General features: G+C 38.0%; 1 protein-coding gene across 3 annotated transcripts in view; it reads right to left on the bottom strand.

Moving 5' to 3' along the window:
* Positions 1–19,822, bottom strand: part of SLC39A12 (solute carrier family 39 member 12) — a gene marked incomplete at both ends in the record, with an annotated part of 70,705 nt that extends 50,883 nt beyond the window's left edge. For all 3 annotated transcript variants that reach the window (XM_081299749.1, XM_081299750.1, XM_081299751.1), the window contains 3 exons: positions 9,001–9,208; positions 12,304–12,585; positions 19,562–19,822. In XM_081299749.1, the coding sequence (XP_081155875.1) occupies positions 9,001–9,208; positions 12,304–12,585; positions 19,562–19,822 (751 nt within the window). The remainder of the gene's footprint in view (positions 1–9,000; positions 9,209–12,303; positions 12,586–19,561) is intronic.
* Positions 19,823–26,773: the final 6,951 nt, after the last annotated feature.

Raw genomic sequence — 26,773 nt, 5'->3', positions numbered from 1 at the left:
GGGGGAAGGAAGCGGTACAGTTCTATCCCCCACAACGGAAACAAAACAATAGAGTGCCGGGGTTCCCAATAGCCACCCTCCACACCCAACAAACGGCAGGCCCAGAGTACAGTTTGAACTGCCGAGAGCCATCACTCAGGGGAAATCTGGTCTAGCAGGAGAAACCAAGACTAACAGGAGAAACCAGGGGACTAGAGGCCCGGCCCTCCAGACTGGGCGGCCGGAAACCGCAGGCCCGCCGGCAACAGCCCACCCGCTGCCCGCGTAACTGGGCGGCAGGAGAACGCCCGCGCGCCGGCTACTGACCGTGCGACTGGGTGGCTAGAGATCGCCCACCCACCGGCGACAGCCGGCCCGCTGCCCGCACGACTGGATGGCTGGAGTCCACCCCCCCGCCGGTGACTGATCACCTGCCCGCTGCCTGCGCTACTGGGCAGCTGGCAACCACCTGAATGCCGCGACCGGGAGCTGAAACCAAACAGAGACAGTCCAGTCACACACCCCCATTAGGACACCCCGGCAAGGAGCCTGGGGCCCGTCATAGCAGAGAAGAGATGTCACTGGAACTCGGCTGTCGGAATTCCTTCCTAGCGGAATCCACGTTAGCAGGCGTAGTTTAACAACACAAAGGAGAGACAGAGTAATACAAAACAAAAACAAATCTATAGAAGAGAGCAGAAACACAGCAATCAAATAGAGCTGGAAAGTAACGTGAACATCATGAGAAAACAAGGGAAAAAAGGAGTAAAAACAATGCAGGACAACTTAATTCTACAGGAGGACATAGAAACAGCAGAAACAGGGATAGGGAAAGAACTCAAGGCATACCTAACTGGAATGGAAAGGAATATTAGAGAAGACATGAGACAGCAAGTCCAAGCAATAAAAGTATATTTTGAAAATGAATTAAACAAACAAATTCAAATGGCAAAGAACGAGCTCTACCAGGAGATAGAGATCTTTAAAAAAAATCAAACAATAATCCTAGAATTGCAGGAAACTATAAACCAAATTAAAAATTTAAACGAGAATATTATAAATAGACTTGATCAAGTAGAAGTCAGAACATCAGATAATGAAGACAAGGTTTATCAACTTGAAAATAATATAGTCAACACAGAAAAGATGCTTAAATCCCACGAGCAATCTATTCAAGAGATATGGGATGTCATAAAAACAACCAAATTTGAGAGTCATCGGGATAGAAGAAGGCATAGAGACTCAAACCAAAGGAATGGACAGCATATTAAATGAAATAATTCTAGAAAACTTCCCAGAGATGAAAGATGGAATGGATTGCCAAATCCTGGAAGCCTACAGGACCCCAAACATTCAAAACCATAATAGACTAACTCCAAGTCATATAATTATGAAGATAGCCAACATACAGAACAAGGAGAGAATATTAAAAGCTACGAGAGAAAGGAGGCAGATTACATTCAGGGGTAAACCAATTAGGTTAAAGACTAATTTCTCATCACAGACTTTGAAAGAGAGAAGATCCTGGAACAATGTATATCAAACGCTGAAAAATAATGGATTCCAACCAAGAATACTGTATCCAGCAAAATTAAGCTTCAGATTTGACAATGAAATGAAAATATTTCACGATAAACAAAAGCTAAAAGAATTCGCAGCCAGAAAACCAGCACTGCAAAGCATTTTGAGCAAAATACTACAAGAAGAGGAATTGAAAAATAGTGCCCAAAACTAACAGCAGGAGGTATCTCAGTAAAGGGGGAGGAAAATAACCAAAAAGTAAAATTAGCCAAACTAAAATAAATAAATAAATAAACATGACTGGAAGTACAAATCATATCTCAATTGTAACCTTAAATGTTAATGGCCTAAACTCACCAATCAAGAGACATAGGCTAGTAACCTGGATCAAAAAAACAAATCCAACAATATGCTGCCTTCAGGAGACTCATATGATAGGAAAAGACATACACAGGCTGAAGGTAAAAGGTTGGGAAAAATCATACCACTCACATGGCCCTCGGAAGCAAGCAGGAGTGGCCATACTCATATCAAATAAAATCAACTTCAAACCTAAGTTAATCAAAAAGGATAAAGAAGGACACTATATACTGTTAAAAGGAACCATCCACCAACAAGACATAACAATTATCAATTTGTATGCACCAAACAATGGAGCTGCAACGTTCATAAAACAAACTCTCCTCAAGTTCAAGAGTCAAATAGACCACAACACAATAATTATGGGTGACTTCAACACACCGCTCTCGCCATTAGATAGATCCTCTAGACAAAAACTGAATAAAGAAACTATAGAACTCAACAGCACAATCAACAACCTAGGCTTAACCGACATATATAGAATATATCAACCATCATCAAGTAGATACACGTTCTTCTCAGCAGCACATGGATCCTACTCAAAAATAGACCATATATTATGCCATAAGGCAACTCTTAGTAAATATAAAGGCGTGGAGATAATACCTTGCACAATATCAGATCATAATGGAGTGAAATTGGAAATCAATGATAAAAGAAGGAAGGAAAAATCCTACATCACATAGAAAATGAACAATATGTTACTGAATGATCAATGGGTTACAGAAGACATAAAGGAGGAGATAAAAAAATTCTTAGAGAAAAATGATAATACAGACACAACATACCGGAATCTATGGGACACAATGAAAGCAGTTTTAAGAGGGAAATTCATTTCTTGGAGTTCTTTCCTCAAAAGAAGAAAAAACCAACAAATAAATGAACTCACACTACACCTCAAAAACCTAGAAAAGGAAGAGCAAAACAACAGCAAATGTAGTAGAAGACAAGAAATAATTAAAATTAGAGCAGAAATCAATGAAATTGAAACAAAAAAAAAATTGAAAAAATTGATAAAACTAAAAGTTGGTTCTTTGAAAAAATAAATAAGATAGACAGGCCCTTAGCCATGCTAACAAAGAGAAGAGAGAGAACTCAAATTACTAACATATGGGATGAAAAAGGCAATATCACAACAGACACTACAGAAATACAGAAGATAATTAGAAAGTATTTTGAAACCCTATATTCCAATAAAATAGAAGATAGTGAAGATATCGATAAATTTCTTAAGTCATATGATCTGCCCAGATTGAGACAGGAAGAGACACACAATTTAAACAGACCAATAGCAAAGGAAGAAATAGAAGAAGCCATCAAAAGACTACCAACCAAGAAAAGCCCTGGACCTGATGGGTATACAGCGGAGTTCTACAAAACCTTCAAAGAAGAATTAATACCAATACTTTTCAAGCTATTTCAAGAAATAGAAAAAGAAGGAGCTCTTCCAAATTCATTCTATGAGGCCAACATCACTCTGATCCCGAAACCAGACAAAGACACTTCAAAGAAAGAAAACTACAGACCAATATCTCTAATGAACTTGGATGCAAAAATTCTCAATAAAATTCTGGTGAATCGAATACAAAAGCATATCAAAAAACTTGTGCACCATGATCAAGTAGGATTCATCCCTGGGATTCAAGGCTGGTTCAATATATGGAAATCAATAAATGCTATTCACCACATCAATAGACTTAAAGACAAGAACCATATGATCATCTCGATAGATGCAGAAAAAGCATTTGACAAAGTACAGCATCCCTTTATGTTCAAAACACTAGAAAAACTAGGGATAACAGGAACTTACCTCAACATTGTAAAAGCTATATATGCTAAGCCTCAGGCTAGCATCATCCTAAATGGAGAAAAACTGAAGGCATTCCCTCTAAAATCTGGAACAAGACAGGGATGCCCTCTATCACCACTTCTATTCAATTTAGTTCTCGAAGTACTAGCCAGAGCAATTAGACAGACAAAAGAAATTAAAGGCATAAAAATAGGAAAAGAAGAACTTAAAATATCACTATTTGCGGATGACATGATAATATATTTAACAGACCCAAAAGGGTCTACAAAGAAGCTGCTAGAGTTAATAAATGAATTCAGCAAAGTGGCAGGTTATAAAATCAACACGCATAAATCAAAGGCATTCCTGTATATCAGCAACAAAACCTCTGAAATGGAAATAAGGAAAACCACTCCATTCACAATATCCTCAAAGAAAATAAGATACTTGGGAATCAACCTAACAAAAGAGGGGGACCAATGGTACAGAATAGAGGACACAGAGACCAATCCACAAAGTTACAACTATCTTATATTTGATAAAGGGGCTAAAAACATGTAATGGAGGAAGGATAGCATCTTCAACAAATGGTGCTGGGAAAATTAGAAATCCATATGCAACAAAATGAAACTGAATCCCTTTCTCTCGCCATGCACAAAAGTTAACTCAAAATGGATCAAGGAGCTAGATATCAAATCAGAGACACTGCGTCTGATAGAAGAAAAAGTTGGCTATGATCTACATATTGTGGGATCGGGCTCCAAATTTCTTAATAGGATGCCCATAGCCCAAGAGTTAATAACAAGAATAAACAAATGGGACTTACTTAAACTAAAAAGTTTTTTCTCAGCAAGAGAAACAATAAAAGAGGTAAATAGAGAGCCTACATCCTGGGAACAAATTTTTACCCCTCACACCTCAGATAGAGCCCTAATATCCAGAATATACAAAGAGCTCAAAAAATTAAACAATAAGATAACAAATAACCCAATCAACAAATGGGCCAAGGACCTGAACAGACACTTCTCAGAGGAGGACCTACAATCAATCAACAAGTACATGAAAAAATGCTCACCATCTCTAGCAATCAGAGAAATGCAAATCAAAACTACCCTAAGATACCATCTCACTCCAGTAAGATTGGCAGCCATTATGAAGTCAAACAACAATAAGTGTTGGCGAGGATGTGGGGAAAAGGGTACACTTGTACACTGCTGGTGGGACTGCAAATTGGTGAGGCCAATTTGGAAAGCAGTATGGAGATTCCTGGGAAAGCTGGGAATGGATCCACCATTTGACCCAGCTATCGCCCTTCTCGGACTATTCCCTGAGGACCTTAAAAGAGCGTACTATAGGGATACTGCCACATCAATGATTATAGCGGCACAATTCACAATAGCTAGACTGTGGAACCAACCCAGATGCCTTTCAATAGATTAATGGATAAAAAAAAATGTGGCATTTATACACCATGGAGTATTACGCAGCACTAAAAAATGACAAAATCATGGAATTTGCAGGGAAATGGATGGCACTAGAGCAGATTATGCTTAGTGAAGCTAGCCAATCCCTAAAAAACAAATGCCAAATGTCTTCTTTGATATAAAGAGAACAACTAAGAACAGAACAGGAAGGAAGAGCATGAGGGAAAGACTAACAGTAAACAAAGACGAATGGGGGGAGAGAAAGGGAGAGAGAAGGGAAAGCATATGGAAATGGTAGGAGACCTTCAATGATACACAAAATTATAAGAGGTTGTGAGGGGCAAGGGGGAGGGAAAAAATAAGGGGAGAGAATCGAACAACAGCAGAGGAGGTAGAGAGGGAAGATGGGAGGGGAGTGGAGGGGAGGGGGGATCGTAGGGAATAGGAATGGTAGCAGAATACAACAGTCACTAATATGCCATTATGTAAAAATGTGAGTGTGTAACCAATGTGATTCTGCAATTTGTATTTGGGGTAAAAATGGGAGTTCAAAACCCAATTGAGTCAAATGTATGAAAAACGATATATCATGAGCTCTGTAATGTTTTGAACAATCAATAAAAAAAAGGAAGAATAAAGTTGTCAGACTACACTCCCCCCCTAAAAAAAGACAAAGATAAATTCTTGAAAGCAAAATGTGAAAAAGGACTCATCACATGTAAGGGAGCATCACTATAGTTAACCACTGACTTTCCATCAGAACAATAGAGACCTGAAAGTAGTGGGATGGTATAATCAGAGAGCAAAAAGAAAAAAAATGTCATTTAAGAACCTGATAGCCAGCAAAATAATCCTTCAAAATAAAGGGGAGAAAAAAATTCCAGGTAAACAATGAATGAGAGAATTCATTGCTAGCAGAACTGCCTTATAAGAAATATAAAATTAAGTCCTTTAGGCTTAAAAGAAATGACCCAAATGTACCTTTTGTTTAAATTTTTCATTTTGTTCAAGTCTACTGGAAAAATGAAGAGTACTAGAAACATAAGAATGCAAGTTAATTAAAATATTTTGCTCATTTGTTCTCTAAATACTTTTAATTTGTTCTAATTAGTTATACATAACAGTAGGATATCTAAATTTAATCAGGATATACTATAGGCTTTTCTTTTAAAATCAGCAATATAATAAGAATACTAACCACTCCCACTCTTATTGTATTATATTGGAATTATTAACCAGTGCAATTCCACAAGAAACAAATAGAAATACAAGACTTAGAAAGAGAAAAAATTATATCTTTCTGAAGATGATATAATTATATAGCCGAAACTCCTAAAATTTGATGTAAAAAGAAAATAATCAGAGTAGGTTACAAAAATAATCTAAAAAAAATCATGGCTTTCATATATCCAAAGATAAACTAGAGGATATAATTAAAGAAAACCTCATTTATGAGATCCAAAAAGAAAGTTAGATGCCTATGTATAAAATAACAAGAAACTCCTAAAATCTGTGTGAGGAAAATTTTTTAAAGTTCCATAAAAATATACATGTAGACATGAATAAATGGAAAAACATTTTTTGTTCTTGGATATAAAGGTGCAACACCTTATAAATACCAATTCTCTTTAAGTAATTTTATATACATAATATATATAATTATATATGCATATGCAATATATTTATATATATATTTTCTATATATATACATATTTTTTCTATCATAATAAAATTATCTTAAGTTTTTTCTTGGAGCTTGACAATTTGATGGTATTCATTAGAATGAACAAGCAAACTAGGAAAATCTTGGAAAGAACTATGGAGAAGGCTAGCTGTTCTAGGTACTTAAGTATACTGGAAAACTGTTACAAATAAAATCACATGGTATTAGCACATGAATATACCGGACTAGAAAAATCCAGAAACAGGCTCCACTGTGTTCAGAGCTTTATTGTATCATATGAAAGAATTTTATCAAGTCAGTGGAGGAAATAATGCATAAGAGGTATAAGAAAAACTGGAGAGTTGCATAGAAAAATTAAACTGCATCTATTCTTTACAATATACACCAGAAATAATCCAAACTATATCATAAATGAAAACATACACATATTGGAAGAAAATGTGAGTGACTTGTATAACCTGGGGATATGAAAAGCTTTCTTAACTATCTTTGAAAATGCGAGTAAAGTTTGACTACATAGTTGTATAAAAATAAAATATTTGAGGAAATGACTGATTCCAGGTCTGGACAGGAAATGTATAGGATAAGCCTGAAATATCTTGTTATTTTGGAAAGCAAGGTAGATGCAAAATATTTTAATGATATTTGTCAAAAGGACTTAAAGTCAACTTAAATAAGTTTTCACAAGTTAAGGAGGGAACATTCTAAGCACCAATTAGGATAATAATGACAAATGAGAGATATGACATCATAATATTTATTAAAAACCTCACTGTTCTTTGAAAGATGCAAAGGAATGTGTTACTATTTTGAAAACTGGTCAATTAAAATATCAATTTCCTTTAAGAACTTCCTCTAGGAACTTCAACAAATGAAATACTGATGAGAGGAAGTTATTCTAGTGTATAATTATCACACCAATGAATAAAACAGGAATGAGAAAATTAGAAGATTACCATTTTGCAAGTCCTAAATAATCCATGTAGGCAATGATCATCATCAATATCTTCAATTTCTCAGTAAAGAGACAACCAAATGTTATATGTTTCTTGGAAGAAGATATCAACTATAAAATAGTATTCCCAAATAACAACTGAAAACTAATCAAGCCTTCACATGTAACAACCAAAATATATGAAATGCAACACATAGAAATGCGTGTTAAAAAACTAAGAAATCAATCAGCAAAATCCAGATGGTAAAGGACCTTTTTATTTTCCCCTCCTCAAAATAATTTGCAACAAAATAGATAAGATGAAGGAGGGGAACAATTGAGATTAAGGATATTTGAGATCTACCTAAGGATATTTAGGCTCTATTAAGGATATTTAGGAGCTCTACCAACAATTTGCATTTTGCATTTTATAAACCTTTTTTGGATCCTGATTTTTCAAAAAAAAAAACATTTTTAAAAGTCAGGAAAATGTGAGCACATTTTTATGATATTAAGAAATCATTATTTTTCACTTGTGATACCGGCAATGAGATGCTTTTTAAAAATCTCTCTCTATCCATCTTAATGCAGATTTGAAAAATAAGTCATACCACCTTTGAGTCATCTGTCATCTGTCCTACCCAGTACAAAGAAATGTGCAAAAAAATTCTGATTTCCTTCATGACACCCCATTTCATCTAAGAGCCCCAAAAAGGAATTCAGCAAAGACAGAAAATTCACATTATTTTAATTTAAAATTAAATGGTTCACATATATGATGATAAGCAAACTGGTTGTTGACCATCTTGAACCCTGAATTAGTGAATTAGTCTTTCATGATTCTACAGAACACTCTGCCACCTCTGTCCCAGTTTATTTATTTATTTATTTTTTAGTTGTTGATGGACATTTATTTATTTATATGCGGTGCTGAGAATTGAACCTAGTGCCTCACACATGCTAGGCAAGTGCTCTGCCACTGAGCTACATCCCCAGTATTATGTGCCAATTAGGAAAGGGTATATTTAGGTCTATGGCAGACCTAAAAATCTTCCCTTTGGCTTGATATCACAATTTTCATCAACACAGAAAGGGGCCAAATCTATCTTTACACCTCATCACCACACAGACATCATAACACATTTGCCTTGAAAAGCCACCTGAGCCCCTCTTACTACATGCCGACATAAAATGGTACTTAAAATACAACTGAACAAATTCAGTCACTGAAATGCTTCAGCCTTTGTTTTTGGCACAATCATTTTGGAAGCTGTGACTTGGAAGTTAAATTCATGAAGATCCTCCTTACCTGATAAGTGGAGAGTATTTGTACTATTCAAGAAACTGAAAATATATTCTGTAAAATAGTCTGGGGCTGGCAAGTTTCTTCGTCCCAGACAAACACCCTGGAGGGACAAAGCAATGATTGTCGCTGCCAATCTGGGAAGTGTATGTTCATCCGCACCGTCACTGTTCTGGATTCCAGATTTTTTCTGTAGCATTTTAGTTCCCATACACTGAAATCACATACAAAGAAAAAACTTTTAACTTCTAAAATTATTTCTAATACTTTAAAATTATCTCTAGGATTTCCCCCCAAGGACAAGGAATAGTCCATCGGAAAGAAGATTGAATTGTGTACGGGAATGACTGTCATCTCACAAAGTTGTCTCAGATGCAACTGTATTTGGAAATACCCCCTTCTTCTACTTTTTTTTTTTTTTTTTTTTTTTTTTTTTTGGTGCTGGGGATTGAACCCAGGGCCTTGTGCATGCAAGGCAAAGCACTCTACCAACTGAGCTGTATCGCTAGCCCAATACTGACTTCTTTTATCTGCCATGATACTGAGTGTTCTAAGCCCCCCCCCACCAGTCCTCAGTTATCCAGCCTTTCTTATTATCATCTCATGAATGTGCTTTTCCCAAGATGATCCCCTGCTCTTATAGCATCCTCTCAATTGGTGAAATCTCTCCCACCTTCCAACACAGCCTGCAGGCCAATGACTTTCAAGTCTATATTCCCTACCTTGACTTCACACCAACCCTACTGCCTTAACCATCACAGGGCACTTACTTACTTCCACATCAGCCCTCAGTCTCAAGTTCAGTGTGAACTTATTACAAATCAAAAGTCAGCACAGGGTCTATGTTCTTTGAACTCTTAAAGACATAGGACAAATGACATGGAGCCTTTTTTCATATTTATATGTTAATTTTGCTCAACTAAATTATAAATATCTAAAAGGCTAGAATTTTGCCTTATATTCTACTAGTATTCCCATTCATTGGTTTAAACATTGATTTTATGCCTACTGTGTACCTGGCACCATGCTAGGCCTACTACAATTGAAGAAGAGAATGTGCTCATCAACAGAGAAATGAAAAGAAGGTTATTGTGTCAATGTTCAATTCTCGTGACCTGGGACAAGGAATAAAATGTACACATTAGATTTATTCCTTTCTAGGTCTGTAATTGGTGAACTTGGCAGGGAGCATATTCATTGCTGTGGTAGACAGCAGAATGGAAGGCTGAGAGTCAGTTATCAAAATCTTGATAGATTTGGAGACATAACAAGAAGTTCTTTTGCATGAAAATAAGTTAAATACTAGATAACACGAACCTCACAGAAGTATGAATTTTTCATAGAGGTTGTAAAATAGTAACCCTTACAAGGGTTACTATTGATTTCATCCTTGAAGTGTTTAGGGTGTAGCCAAGAATGCGCATTCTCTATGCAAGGGGCAGGGCTGGCAGAGAGCTCTGTGCACATCCCTATTCCTCTACCAAGAAATCACAAACAGTAAAAGAAGAGGTGGAACACTAAGGGATTGAGTTAGGAAGATGGGAGACAAAGTTGTTTGGAATGAAGAGATGGAATGATGTTTGTGTTTTGTTCTTTAGGGGAGTTGGCCGCAGTAGGACCCCATGGAGTAGAGGTGTTTCTTTTGGGGAATGAGTGAGGTTCACCTGAAATAGCTGTTACTGGTTTGATTCGTAGAAGCAAAGTCCTGTGCAGATCAAGACCTGGGGATGCTAGTGGAGGGACTCCTGTTCCAGCACCCCCTACCATGACCTCACATCATCTGGTCAAAAAGAGCAGCAGCTACAGGGAGGTGTCAACAGCCTTCTGCAAAAGTCTATATCGACTGATTTCCCAGGGAGTCCTGGGTGTTCCTAGTTCCAAGAACTAGGAACAGTGCTATCTCTAGGAGATCACTAGTCTAAGACCTAGCAAAGGCTATGAGAGCAGGAGCTCAATTCCTGTTGACTAAAAGTTGTCCATGTAACATTATTTTACCCTATTCTGAGAATGTCTGATCTCACAAACACTCAGAAACCCAGGTATTGGCAGTACGTGTGTAATAACCATAAACCTAGACACATACACACCATCTGGTTTTAAGCACTGGGTTTCCGTTTAATTTGCATCACAAGACAGTAATGGGGAGGATGACTAAATTCCTAGTGGCTAATTCAAACGCATCTTGTGTTGTATAGATGTTATAATGAAGCCATCATATCCAGGAACACATCGTTATTAAACAGAAAATTGATTTCTCTCAAGGAAATTTTTCCTAAAATGAAACTAGAAACAAGATTATGGTCCAATTTTGATATTTACATGATTAGAGCTACTTCATGATGTTGGCAAAGTGCCCTGTAAACAGCCTTTCTATTCCACTAATGACAAGAGAAACTAAACAGATTTACAGCAAACTGGACGAAATGTCTGCTGGCCATTAAGTCAAAGCATGACTATTCAGATACCTTTAGGTTACTAGAAGTAACCATTGAGACCGAGAACCAAAATGTCTACACATAATCAATGAATAATTCAAGAGAGAAAAAAATATTTTCAACAATTTCTCAAAGTGGTACAGGTCCTCAATTAATTCTGCTAGGAAAAGAGGCTTCAAAAACCTTGATGTTCAGAATCTTTACCTTCTGAAACTTTCTACTGCAACCCAGAAAGCATAAACACCATTAAAAGTTCAGCTTTTGCTAGAATAGTAATGAGGAAGCAAATGAGCAGGTGCTCATTTCCTAATGGGAGCTGGGAGAGATGAGAGGCCTCTGAACAGACCCTGTGCACAGGCAGACCATGTAATCAAAAATCATAAAAGGGCTCATGCTGATCATCATGAATAATGCCTTTGGCAAGATGCTTCCTTGGGAAAATAATTAACAATGAATTCATCTCTCTCAAACTGTTTCTGCCTTCTTCCCTGACCAGTAGCAGGGTAGGTAGACACAGTACCTTCCACCATTACAGTTCAGTCCTTGCAGACTAATTAAAAACCCTGAGTCACTGGAGTGCTCAAGGGGAGTCAGGAGACAGAGCTGCCCGTCACCTGTCCTGCCTGCCTACCAGCCACTGGCTTTCCGGCTAAAATTCATCTTCTGATTAGTCATCACATTTCCACTTTTAGACTCAGATTTCTGAATTATGTCACTTACCATACCGTGGATTAGAAAAAAAACACATAAATACTTATCTTTCTTAGAAGTTTTTGAAAGACTTGGGAATCATTAACTGACTAAATATAAATAAGTGAATAAGAATCTGAGACAGCATCTTAGCAGAGCTAGTTAGCAACTGTGCCCTTGTTACCTGGCTTCTGGATGTGTCAAAGTGCTGCCTGGTGAAAGCCAAGATATCTTCTGTCTCATTCTGTGAAAGAAAATAGGAGTCTTCATCCTTCCTGAGGCTCAGGAGGCTGTGTAGGTAAAATTTATACTCTTTATTACTCATGTTGAGCTTTGAAGAACAGATCTCTTCCTGGTGAATAATGTAATAGAGGAGGAGAAGAGAAACTCTCTGGACCACCTCTTCTCTAAGCTGATCTTCAAAGTCTCCTCCAGCTATTAGTAATAGTGCATCTGGTTCAAAACACTGTGGAGGGGAGGGAAGAAAGAAACAGAAGCAAAGTTTAACAAACAGCTCCAGAACATGGACAGCCACGGGGTCTCCACTGCCTATACTTTATGTGTAGAAGGGGAAAGGAGTCAGGTCTGATAAGTAGATTCAGATAGGAGCATCATGGCTGGACTTTCATATAACAATAATGCTCTCCTCGGAAGCCTTTTTTCTAAGAGTAGTCTAGTCCTTCTATCTCCAACCATAGTTGTCACACTGTCATAGTTGTCAGTCATATAGTTGTAAATCTGCTGATTTACATAAAACTAGCCAATTCTTTGGCTTTTAAAATGATCTCCCATGAGATATCAAATAAAATCCAAACTCCTTACAGTTTTCTTCCTGATCTAGCCCCTGTCTACCCTACCTGCCCTACCTCATCTTAGCCTTTCTGTACAATATAACTGAAATTCTGCCCCTATGATTTTTCTGTCGGTTCCTCAAAGCTCTTTTCCCACATCTTTTGGGTCTTCTTGTTCCCCTTATTTCTCAGGCATTAGCTCAAAGTGCCATCCCTTTAGGGAAGCCTTCCCAAAGACCTGCCGGCCCCCAATCTTTGTTCTTCTGCACAATGCTGTCCAATAGAAATATAATGCAAGCTACATGTGTTTGGAATTTTCTAGAAGCCACATTTTTAAAAAAAGAAACAGGCCAAATTAATTTTAATAATATTTTATAGAAATTCACATATCCCTAATAATGATCATTTCAGCATGTAATCAAAGATTTTTAAAAATTATTAATTTTGATGAACCACATATTAAGTGCTCAATATCTACAAGTGGCTATAGCTACTGTGTTAGATAGCCACCTCTGGAACATATCATTATTTTATTTGCTTCATAGCACTAGTATTATAAAATTACTGGGTTTTTTTCTTGTTTATTTTCTTTATCCCCCATGAAAACAAGTGGATCATGAAGGCTAGGTTTTTGTCAATTTTGTGCAGTTGTTTACTTAGGTATAAAAATTCAATGATGGAGTGCCATATACCCCTCATCAATCTTACCAAAGATAATTGCTAAAAATGTTTCCACTGAAGAGAATCAGAACACATACCACCCCAAAAACATATCACTTTGGCACACTGACACCATTGAGCTGAAGGCAATTGAAAATCAGTAGATGAAGAAGGTCTCTCTGCCCTCCCCCTTTGTCTCTAAACGCCATTATAATTTCCCATGAGAAATGTTTCCTCCATGTACATTCTTATCACTGGAGACAGAGTTGATGCAGATATTCTTCTATATAAACTTGACTACAAGAACCTTACTAATGAAGGAAATTAGTGTCCATCATCTATTTTCCATTCATTTCCCCACAGTTTACCACCCATTTTCCCTCCTCTTGTCACATCTCCACAATTTATTGCTCTTTGTTAAAATGGTATACAAGTCCTTGGGTCCAACCACTTCTTCTAGGCTTGCACTTCTTCCTGTGAGGTTTTCCAAGCCACATAAAAATATTAACATCAAACTAAACCTGTATGCCTTTTCTTCTGTTATGCTTTAGTCAGTTCAGCTCACAGGCCTCAGTCACAGAATCTAAGTGGGTAGAGGAAAAGTCTTTTGTCCCCTATCACAAACCACAGGCAGATGTGGCTCCTCTAATCTGAAAAGTTCACATGGTCTGAGGGGTTAGGGATAACATCATAGGGCAGTAAGAAAAAGATGGACATGGGAATTGTGGATAGGCAGCTTTCTTAGCAAGAGAGCAGCTACCTTTTGTCAGAGACAACTGGGAAGCTCCTGAGATTCTCACAGAATCTGAGAAGCAGCTCCATTACCTAGCCACAACAACCTCAGAGTGAAGTAATGAAATGCCTGCCAGTATCTCAGAGTGAGTTGTCCCCACTTAGAGGTTCTAATTCTCTGCCTTCTCTGCTACCCAGTAGGTCAGAAGGTGCCCTCTGGTACATACCACCCTGATCCAGAGGAACAAATTTCCAAAACAAAGGATAATGATGTTCTTCCACAAGCCAAGGAACTCCAGTCTCACTCCCATCTCAACTGCAAGGGCTTGAGAACTCAGCAAAGAGAGGAGAAACAGGATTTGCAATGAGAGTGAATTTTACTTTTACAAGTTTAGCCTTTTGCAGGATTAACACCAACAACAAGTGAATAAGTTGAAATAAAAGTGCAATAAAGTCATTCTTGGTGCCAAACAACCTCCTCCTGAAACCAAACTAAGGTAGTATTAGCTCCCAATTATTAGCAGTTTGGTGCCCAGAACTGTGCTGAGCACCTTAATATCCAGGCACTCCTCAGAGTATAATCGAATTGGTTCTGGAAAATGTTTAGGATAATGATTTCTTTGACAGTGAAAACCCTATTCCATTATTTTAGATGGAAAAATATCCTCAGCCTGTATAATAATCCACCAAATATTTTCACATACTGTAAGGCATTTAGAATACCAGTTATGCAATTACTTAATATTTAGTGAATTGATGGATACATTTGTATGCAATATGCAAAGATAATAAACAAAAATAAGAACTATATTTTCCTTCTGTTAAAAAAAAGTGTACCTCTAGTATATGTGAAAACCAGTATAAGACCTGATAAGTAACTAGCTTAAAGCCACAGAGCTCATAATGGTTAGTTGTACTAATGCTCATTCCTGCTCTAGCAAGGATAGGCCTTATTCTTTTATTGTTTTCTTTTGTGTCATGGAGAACATAAGCTGTGGACCCATTGTACAGCCCTCCCAATCAATTATTTTCCTTCCTTCCCAATTTATAGGAAGAAAGATCATCTAGGATCAATAGGATTGGTAAAACTCAAAGAGCAATCAGAATGAGGAATTTATACATGCAGAGGGTTAAATGAATTCACGATGATATACTGATGGGTGGGACTGGATCAGTAGGAAGAAGAACATCAACACCAAGAGAGAATGCTCATGAGGCCACCAGACCATGCACAGATCGCCAGGACTTGGACACACAGCAGTGTATGTGGCCACATTTCATCAGGTCTGAGATGCCTGAGACTCAATCCATCAATAGTTCCTGCTCAACATTTTGCCAGGCCTTTTCAGGATTAGAATATTGGGTTTGCAAGGCATGGGGCAGCTGAGAATGGGGTATGCATTGTAATCTTGCTAAGTATTACAGAACTGGTTTGTACAAGGCATACAATACAAAAGGTAAAACTAACTTCTGACTTTGAAAAGTTTAAACCAGTTATGGAAGCATCTAATTTTGTGTCTCTGGAGATTTCAGTTGAATAAACAGGTACTACCTAGCCCTTGCTTTAATATTTTGAGGCTTGCTGAAAAAAAAAGTGTAACTGTGAATTAAATGACCAGGACCTGAGAACTTTGCTCCCTTTGATGATACTAGAATCTTAGAAAAGTTATCCTAATACAGAAGGTGGTGGTTTGAGGAACAAATGCAGCAGAAAGCATCAAATGAAATAAATAAGGAAAAACAAATCCCCCAATTGAAAGCAATTTAGGGGGTGGTGGTGGGGAAGGGGACAAGGATTTTCAATATATGGCCACTAGATTTGTTTTCATTGTTAAAGTTTTTGACTGAATTGTGTTTGGGAAGGATGTTTAGCAAATTTTTGCAATTATTGCCACCCCATAGGCATCAAGATCTACTCTGACCAAGGCTGCTGACTATAGTGAAGTGATTCTTTGTTAAAGAAGAATAGACCCATTCAGGAATAATCCAATGATTTTCCTTTAAATCTTGTCATGTGGAGGCATAAGTTATAAAAGGAAAAATGCCCACACAGATTCTAGGAATTCATTTTGAAGACTTCATAAAGCAATAAGCTTTGGCAAAAGATTGATTCAAATTCAAGCAGAGGCTTCCTTACAAGCTAATAGGTTACCCTGATACTTGGTAATAATTGTTCATTACACCCTGAAGCCAAATCAGATTGGCTAGGTAAGTGATTCAGCTTCGCTTATTGCTTATACCAGGTGAGAACCTTGGTGACAAAAAGCAATATGATAATTTCTTTTTTTTGTACATCAATAAGACAGCTGCCAAACCTACAGGATGAACCTGAGGTTTTAGCCTCATAAATGTTAAAAATTGGATTTTGATCCAATCTACTGTCCTCTTTTACGTTCTTAGATTTTTGTGAGGTCTTGTTTGGGGATGAGGAATATTTGTTTTTAATGGACAATAACCAATGTTAATATACTACAAGAGGGAAATTTTATTTCTTCCTTTTCCTGCCAAAGGGCTGGATGGATGTTAGCTGATGGCAGACCATGGCTCTCGATGGGTCTGAACAAGTTTTAGTGGCTTTTTTGACTGACAAGAAGAAAGTCTTTACTTTGAAGAGTGAGGGTAAACTTGTTAAAGATGCAAGATAAATCCTGTAATTTTCTACATTGTATCCCATGAAAGTTATGACAAATGAATGGGAGGGTGGTGCTGAGTGTGAAATAAACGAAAAACCTTTGTGTCTCAACTTAAATGTGGCTGAGAATTATCTGAAGAACTTGGTTAAAATCCTGAGCATCTGGCACAGCTGAGGGGACCTTGTGGGACAGGCAGGAAAAGCATTCTGAAGAATGTCACTGTTCCAATGTCCCTGGACCAGGAAGGACCAGCTACATCTGCATGAGGTATAGGGAAGAGAAGGCAAAGAGGAAACTTGAGCTCCTGTGTCCAAGCTCATGCATGCCCAGATGTCCCTGTGATCCCCAGAGATATCCCCAAGGAGAGAATCACTAGATCAGTTCTACTGATGAGGAAGCCGAGAGTCAGCAGGTCCCAAAAGCTAGAAGGTGCCAGAACCAGGCTCTTTTTCCTTCGGGAAACCATGTAGGGTCCTGGTTCACATTAGTACTGAAGTAGAGTCACTTAATCCCTCATTAAGTCCAGTAAAGCTGTTTCTCATTAAAAAAGAAAGAAAAGAAAAAGCCAGGATCACATAAGAACTATCCAAAGACTACAGAGGAATCGGTTTATATTTAAATGCCCAATATTTCCAAGGAAGCTCAGGTTTTCTTTTAATTCTATGTTTACGTAGACTTACAATATTTTCCTCCTCACAAATTCAAGGCACCCACTTCCCTTACTTTTCCAGACATTGAGAGATATGAGCTCACTCCCTTACCCTTCTCACTTTACCATAGAGTTTCTAGCATGAGCCCTGCCTACCAGTAAAGTCCCTGAGATGACCAGAGACTCAAAGCAAGCTGAAGCCCTATGGTTTGGGACAGAACCTGGGTATTTATGAAATCAGAAGGATTCTGCTTTCACTAGTTTCTCGTGAATGGCAGGGGATACATTCCCTGGGCTCCTTGGTGACAGGTAAGGCAGGTGAGTGGAAGCCCACTGAGCAGGTGAAGCTGAGATTCACTTTGCTTCACTTCAGTTTTCTTCCAGAAAGGAAGAAATAGAGCATCAGAAAGAGTGTGAAACTATTACACTATTTCAAGGCCTGGAATGAAAATAATTCAAAGGAAAGCCAAATGGGTCAAATTCTTGATAATGACACAGAAAACAATAAATGTGAAATAATCCCTTTTCCCCAGCCCCAAAAATGGAGAACAATTTTGCTTGTTTACATTCCTCCTAGCAAGACCATATTCAAGCAGCCTTAATAAGGCACTCCATGTCATTAAAGGAGAACGTTGCACTGAAGCAAATTCTCAGAGGACATTCATAACACATGATTCCTGGGTACATCTAGAGGCATGTCTTCTGTTGCTATGTATCCATGTACATATTAATGTTGTCATACATGAATTGCCTATTATAACAAGTGTCCTCTGGGAGCCACTGGACATTTTAATAATTATTGAATTAGTTATCATTGAAACAGAGCAGAGAAAGACTCTTATCTATGAGCAAGATCCCTTCTGTCACCAAAAAAAAAAAAAAAAAGAAGAAGAAGAAGAAGAAAGAAAACATTTGGCCATGAAATCCTTCCCCATCCCAGAACTATGTATGATTGAAAAGAAAATTCCAAAGTTTAATTTGGAAAATTTGGAAGCAGTTATTTGCATCTGTTTTGCTTATTTTTTCATTTAACTATATATTTGTAGGTTCTTCCCCCCAAAATCTCATGGGTCAGCAATACAATGGTAAAGATCAATTTTGCTTAATTTTTCTTTGCGGTTATTTTAAAGACACAGGGCTCTCACCTTATACATTGTTCTATCACCCCTCTACCATGGCATCTACCCACCCCAATGGGATGAATTCTCAAGCCTCCAATGAATGCATATTAAGTTCATCTGGAGAGATTTTTTTTTAATTCCATCCTGGGAAATTTCAGTCTCCATCTGAGGAGGATAAGGTGCCAACATGGGTATCTGTGAAACTTGCCAGCAGATTCAGAAGTGCATCCAGGGTGGGGATCCACTTTGTAGACTGGGAGAAAGCTGTGCTATGGACCTCAGAAGTCATGGATCTAATTTCAGGTCTACCTGTATGTAGCATTTCTCTCCCTCAGCTCAGATTCGTCATTATGAAGACAATTATCCAATCATGAACTTCCTACCATGAAAAATATCAGAAAACCCCAATCAACATCTAGAAAAAAAAGTACTCAAACATTGAACATGAGACAAACATCAGACTGCTATAATCACACTACAGAAAACAAATAGCATCTATCTAACTAGTCACTGGCAAGTTGATTGCAGGCTCAAAAAAGATTATAAAATTAGAAAGAAGAAAGGACTAAAAGTTCAAGCTCATAAATACCTCTAAACATACAGAAGTATCCTCAAAAACATAAACTTTACCCTTTCAACAACAACAACAACAAATTCTCTATCTTTAAGTGTTCTCTGCAGAATGCTGAATGGTTTGTTGGATCCCAAATCTGGATGTTATTTGACCACAATGCATTGCCCACTTGGGTTTTAGAAGATCTGCATTTCCTTTTGCTTTGCTGAAGTAAGCAACCCTAGCATCCATTACTCTCTTTGGAACACACCTTGGCACCTGACCCCATTGTATTTCACTAACCAGGTTACAATCTCCTCGTATTCCATTTGTCCTCCGGGGGCACCCCGTCTTCTCCAACAATGTTTTGATGAGGCTTCGTGAGTGGTTGAGGGGCGGGTAGTCACCAGCAGAGAGAACCTGTAGTATTTCTGCCAGTTGGCCTTGACTCCCAGTGCTGCTGCTGTCCTTGGTTGAGGGTTTGACTGTCTCAGTCAAGGGAATGAGGCTGAGTAGAAAGAACAATGGTACCCAAATTTCTGAATGTTTGGTCCACAAACACATTTCCACGCTTCCTTTACCTTGAATCTGTCTTAGGTAGGTGTGAGTGGGTGGCTGTTCACAGGATAAACTTGAGACCAGAAGAATTTCTGTGGTAAAGGGGGGGGGGGGGAATAAAGGCTTCAATTATTGTGCCTGCAACATGTTTGAAAGGATTCATTAATTGGGTGGCTAAGCTGATTTGCAATGACAAGCTGTTTCTGAACAACGGGAGGTCTGTAGGTAATTTTTATAACCCCAAACAGCGGGCAGGAAACTATCTTGGCTGTAAACTTTGCAGCTACAGAAAAGCATGTCAGATTGCCTGCCTTGAAACAGCCAAACATTAGGAAGAGTAAATTGTCTCTTTTTTCTGCAGGTGACACAAGTTACAAAACCTGGAAAGGAAACACCCTCCTCTAAGCTCATTGTAAAGAACCCCATGAAATTTTGATTGGGGTCCTCATCACTAAAGCAAGAGAATAAAAATGAAGGAAAAATAAATTCCATATATTGCCAATAAATTGTTGAGTTAGAAGTTTTCAGACAAGGAAAAGTACTGGAGAAAAAAAAATAGGAATGTTCATAAAATACTGGTCACTCTTTAGTTAAGAATCAAGATTCTGGAGAATGAATTATCTTAGAAAAACAAGATTGCAAGATCTCAGAAGCCCTGATCAATCCACTCACTCGACTGTGATTAAAAGGATAGGAGATGACTTTTAAGCCAATCAGCTTTTGGAGGAAAAAAACAAATCTCTTCAGTAGATTGTTTAAGGAATACAAAATGTTAACAGCAACTCATCTCAGATTCTGACCCAGAGATGAGCTAATAATGACCTTGGGGTAGTAACAAAGATACTGGGAATACTTTTGAGGTTAAGGGGGCAGGGGTGGTTAAGAATCTTTCTTAAGGTTCTTATGTTAGCATTTTTAAAATGACAGAGAATGATACAAACATTTCTAAACCCAGTGCTTACCTTAAGAAAGATAAACGATTATTTATCTGGAGCTCTGCAGGCTTTTAAATCTCAGAGAGCATTTCGTGGTTTCAAAGTCCCCTGTTTTTAAAATTCCTTGACTGTACACTGGGAGCCAGAGGGGATTATTTCAGCCCAGAGAAGTTTTCAGTTGCTATGGAGAGAGCTGCTCACAGGGTAACAATGAAGGTGGGTAAAAGGAACTTTCTGTCTGGCAGGTTTGGGGGATAATCAAATAAATCTGGTTAATAAATGGGTCCTTTTAATATTAATATTTAACTAATTTTTTTTAAAAAAAAAGAATCATCTACAGTCGCTTGCCTTTCCAGGGACAGAATGTAGGTCAAAAAAAAAAAAAATCATGTTACAGAATAGAAAAGACTTTAGTGTTCAATCAAGATTTTTCTTTTCTTTCCAGCTAATTCTATGATAACTATTTCATCCAGACTTAAACTAAGCAGTTATTGGAAAAATAGTTTCTTCAGAACCTTATTTATCTCATAAGGTGTGGAAGTATAAAATATCAAAGGCATTCATAAGTAGAAGTTTTCAAACAAAATTTGTGAAAGGAGTAATGTTGTTACCTGAGAATTAAATAGAGGCAAATGGGGGAATTTTAATTAGCTTCCTAGATTAGGATCCCTGGGGTCTGTGGATCTTGTGACATTCAGGCTTTTGCAAAATGCAGCCTCTCAATAAATTATTAGTGGAAAAAAATGACTTAGGGAATTAAAGTGGCAAAATTCATAGGAGGCAAAAGAGATTAAAATCCAAGACTTCAAAGTAGATAGAGAACAAGCAAATAATACAGCTCACAGAAGCCCAACATGGTGCAGAATTCGAGTCTGGGTAGGGGAAAAGGGGAGAACAAAATTGGGAAAATTGCTCTCATCGATCAGTAAATGAACAAGGTAACAACAGGGTAAGAAAATCCCGAAAAACTGCTAGTAACAGTGATAAACATATGGAAGGCAAATATTTCCAGAAAATGCCAGGCTTCTCTTTAACCCATCATAAATGACTGGGATTGATCTCAAGGGAAGGAACTTGGCCTCTGTCTCCTGAATTCCATGGTAAGGATTAATTGGAGTTAGAGTGTGGGATCATCAAACAAAGAAGCAAGGTTTGACCAGGTTAGACCAGAGTTAAGGTTTTCAAGATGAGGCTCCTACAGAGGCAGAACCAGGAGGAAGCAGGTTCCAAGCTGGAGGACACTGGACCTAATCTCCCAGTGGGATTTCTCTTGCTAACCCGCTTGCTACCCCACAGCAGGGACCACCTGAGCTTTGTTCAAGGCTTGGACTTACCCTTTCTCTAAAACTTGGTCAAGAGGTGACCAAAGAGAAGTAGTCCAATACCTATTCAACAAATTAGCTTGTCCTCCAGGGTACCAGCAAGTACCTGCACTTTGCCCTGGTCCCTGTAATTACCCTCATAGCCTGGTTCAGCTCCAATGAGAAGATCCTTAAAATTGCTCCAGTCCCACTATATAGAACCTGCCCTGTGGCTGTAAGACTAGACCCAGATTGACACTGACCAGTGTCCCCAGGATAGTTGCCTTCTAGGACATTGTGACCTGCTTAACCCCTCTGGTAGTGTCCAGTCCCGAAGTCCCACATGATCTCAGATTCTGACTCATGGTTGCAGCTTAAACCCTTCATGTATGTACAACCTGCCTGCTTCCACGACAAACCTGAAATCCACCTTTCTTAACTTTTTATTTTCAATTCGAACCAACTTCTGGGAGTACCACGTGTCCTATCTTAACTGTGTAAAGAAGAGCTGCTTTTGATTGACATTTGTGAGGTATTGGGCCCAAATCCTCAGATTAGTCTCATCCTAGGCAGTGTTTGCTAATATGTAGATCTTCCCTAGTGCTATCCCAGCAAAACAGGGTGGAGACGTGCAGGTTCTGGCTGGTCACTCCTCCTTCACTTCCATTTTTTCTCTCTTCTTGTCCTGAGCATCAAACTTCTTCTTCATACTAATACAATGTATTTATACGTATACCCCGTCTTGACCCAGAAAGACTTTAAAGGGGCCCACCAGATTACATAATTTTATATATAATGTTTAATTTTGCAGATATAGCACTATACAACTTGTAAGATCAATATTTACCTCTACAATAGATTTATATGTTTGTTACAATTTTTCAGCAGATGTTCTGAGGAAAGATAGTTTTTGCTAATTCACACATGTGCATACTTCCTGAAGGGAAAGGGAAGCTTCAGCCTACCCCCTGTGGGGTCATTTCTGGCAGTAAGATCAGATCTACCATCTATGAGCAACCTCTTGGCCAGCTTCCCCCCTCTCCCATCACCTTTATGCTGTCTTTTTCCCTTCTTTTCAAAGATGCTAACCCCTCTAAATAATACTGATATTTATCAGCATTTATTATCTTGCATGCTTTGGCATTGTGCTATGTAATTTTACATTTTAATAGTGTAATATCAATTAAACCCAGTGAAATCCTCACTGTACAATCCAGAAATGCCCTGGGTCACACTTCTAGCAGGTGCCACAAGAAATCTAGTCCCATTTACATCCAGGTTGGTGCTTGTACTGCCAAGCAACAGATGCAATGTTATCCTTTTTATTTCTAGGTCTCAGCTTCTTTTAACAAATCAATGCGGGGAACACACAGGTGACCCGGATGTGTGCCCATAATAAAGGAAATAATTTACATTTTACCCCTTGCATTCCGCACCCCCCTGCTAATTTTTCAGCCCAAATAAAGAAGTAGAACTTCCAAACAAACAGAATCTTAGGCTCCCCCTTCTAGAATACCTGCCAACAGTACTTAGCACCAGGCACTTGAATCAAACATTATTCCTTCTCTAAACTGTTTTCTCTGATTATAAACAGAGTTTTCAACTAAAAAAACAGCTCCTACAGGGTTGGGACTATACATCTGTTTCTGTGACCCTGCCAAAATTACCACTATTTCCACCATTTAGAAAATGTCAATTGTTTTAAATTCAACCCTTTGGGTTGTCTTTGATTTGGAAGCTGACTGTAAACATGATAAAAGAAACAAGAACTATCAATTTTATGTACAACTCTCAAACAATATTTTTTCTTCTGATTAATTAATAAGAGTCACATATGATCACAAAAAAAAAAAAAAAACTGTAAAAGAAAAAAAAATACCCAAGAGTACAGGGTGGGAGGGAAGACAATCTGTTCATTCAAGAATAAGAGATGATGTGTGATCTCTTGGTCTTTCCCTATTGTTTCACAGTGATTTGGATCACGTGTTTAATTTTGTGGTTCATTGTTACAATTTACTATACTGTGTCAGTCTGGTTGGGTGTGACAGCAGTCATTTCAAAAGTTCACCTTTCAGAGAAGGAAGATAGAATAAGGTTATGATCCAAGTTGCTCTATGAGCCCCTGATGGCCTAACCTTGACACTCTGAATGAGACCAATTAACCCTTGTCTCCATGAGATCATTTCCATCAAGTTTTCTCTTGGTTTGAGCCAAATGCAAACAGTGGTACAGTTTGAGGCAACAATATGTCTTGTCATCTCTTTCTTTTGCTGTTTCTTGAAGTGACATTTTCAGGCAAAGAAGAGAGTGAAAGAGACTTGCTATTATCATGCATGGTGGGTTCTTAGTTTCATGTTCTGGCATTCTGAGCCCGTGTCTGTGTGAACAAGGTCTGTACTGTTTTTCTGCATCATGAGTTGACACAGATTGGCTCACTCAAAACAAGACGTGCAGCTCATTTCATTTTCTGTGCATCAGGAGGCCAGGAAAACTCCCCAGGCTCCTCTGCTTTAGAGTCTGTCACAAGGTCACAATGCAGGTGTCAGCAAGGGTTGGAGTTCCTTTAGAGGGTCTGTGTTGGTCAGCCTAATATTGCTGCGATCAAAGTACCCGACAAGAATAATTTGGAAGAGGCAGAGTTTATTTTGGTTTCACAGTTTCAGAGTTCTCCATCCATGGTCAGTGGACTCCATGACTCTGAGCCTGAGGTGAGACAGAACCTCATGACTGAACATGTGGCAGAGAAATCTGCTCAGATCATCGCAGCCGGGAAGCAGAGAGAGAGAGCAAGACAGAGACAGAAAGAATGAGTGCGTGCACAAGACACAAAGGACAAAACAAACCCCAAAGTCACACACCCAGTGACCTACTTCCACCAGCCACACCTGACCTGCCCAGTACAGGACTCCATCCAAATTATTAACCCATCAAATGGATTAATCCCCTGATCTCAGGTCTCATCATCTAAGCATTTACTTCTGAACACCCTGCATTGTCTCACAGATGAGCTTCCAGGGGACACCTCATATCTAAACCCTAGTCGTCCGACTGGGCAGGGATCCTCTTTTGAGTTCCTGGGGTTGTTGGAAAGCTGATGGAATCTAACATGACAGAGTGACATCCCTTATTTTACTTGTTAGAAGTGAACCCCACCAATACAAAAAGGAGATGGGATGCCACCAGGGCATGAATATCAGGGGGTAAGACATCACTGAGAGCCATATGGTACCAAAGGTAGAAGGGCAGGGAATTATGAGTTGTCATATTTCGATATCCTAAAAGACTGTCATCCATACTCTTTTCAGGGGAACATGTAGCTGCTCACATTTTCTTCATCACTTAATCACTCCAAGTTTACTTGTGTTAAAGGCTCCATGGATTAACTATAAATAATAAATAAATGAAGTATATATAGCCAACATTTAATATTTTTTCAGAATCTTGAATACTAATGTAAAATATTGGGAACTTTCTTTAGTATTTTTTTTAATTTGCTGGATCCTAAAATTAAGAACACTTTATAGTTTGAGATTTAAGGATATTAAAGAATATAACCAGTGCTATGGTTTGGATGTGGTTTGTCCCCTAAGGGTTCGTTGTTAAAAGCTTGGTCCTGAGGGTGGTGGTGAAGAGACATGTTGTGAAACCTTTAAGAAGTGGGGGGCCCCCTCAAAAGCCCTTAGGACACAGTGAGCTGCTTTGGAAGAGATTGAGGGAGCCTTCTTAGGACCCCAGAGTGAGCCTAACTACTAAATCATCTTTGAGCTTTCCAGCTTGAGATGTGATTGCTTCCTCTTACATGTGATCTTACCATTGTGATGCCAGCCACTGCTAGGCCTGCACAGAAGACTGAAACAATGAATCTCTCTGATCTTGGGCTTTGAACCCTCAGAACTATGAGCTAAATAAACCTTTTTTATCTATATAAAGTTAGCCTGCCTCCTATATTTTGTTATAGTAATGAAAACAGACTGATATAGCCAAACATGTTTTTTATTCCACAAACCAAAATTATAACAATCTTCAGAAAGTTTCTAAAAAAACAGAAGGACTCTATTTAATGCTTTATTCTTCTTCTTAAGATCAAGTTTCGGTACTGATTGATAAACATATCAAAAATGTATCTCTTGCTAAAATTTCTCTTTTGAATAACCTTTACACTAATGACAACTAAAAAAAAACTTTGAACTCAAATATTGCCAAGAAAGAACGGTTTAACATTATTTGTATTGCTTAAGCTATTGGCATCGACAAGCATTCTACCAAATAAACTGTTCAATGATTATTAGTCAGTGAATATTTTACTCTCAGTATAAAAAGAAATCTTTTCAGTATTGTTGTAGTCTATATAATTTTTAAGCATTTATATTTAGTGTTATATATTGACTGTGTAAAATATATTCATGGCAAAAATATTGTATATCATAAACTGTTCATGATACTTGTCCTCTTATGGATGAAATATGTAGGGTTTTCCTTCTATATTTTATTCTTCCCAGGTTTTCTATACAAACATGTACAATTTCCCATAGCCAAAGAAAAAATATATTTTTAAACACTGATTGGATTAAACCTATGAGTTTTCTTTGTTCTAGATTATTCTGGCATTAAAACTCTTCAAAACAGTTCTTAGAAAGCACTCTAATCTATGACCCTGAAAAGAGTGGTCATTGTGTTTTGGAAGTTATTTTATATTGTTTATAGAGCTGAGGGTCCTCCTT

Source organism: Spermophilus citellus, assembly GCF_964194105.1.
Source record: "Spermophilus citellus genome assembly, chromosome: 6".
NCBI classification, from domain to species: domain Eukaryota; kingdom Metazoa; phylum Chordata; class Mammalia; order Rodentia; family Sciuridae; genus Spermophilus; species Spermophilus citellus.
This window is presented reverse-complemented; position numbering and strand designations above follow the sequence as displayed.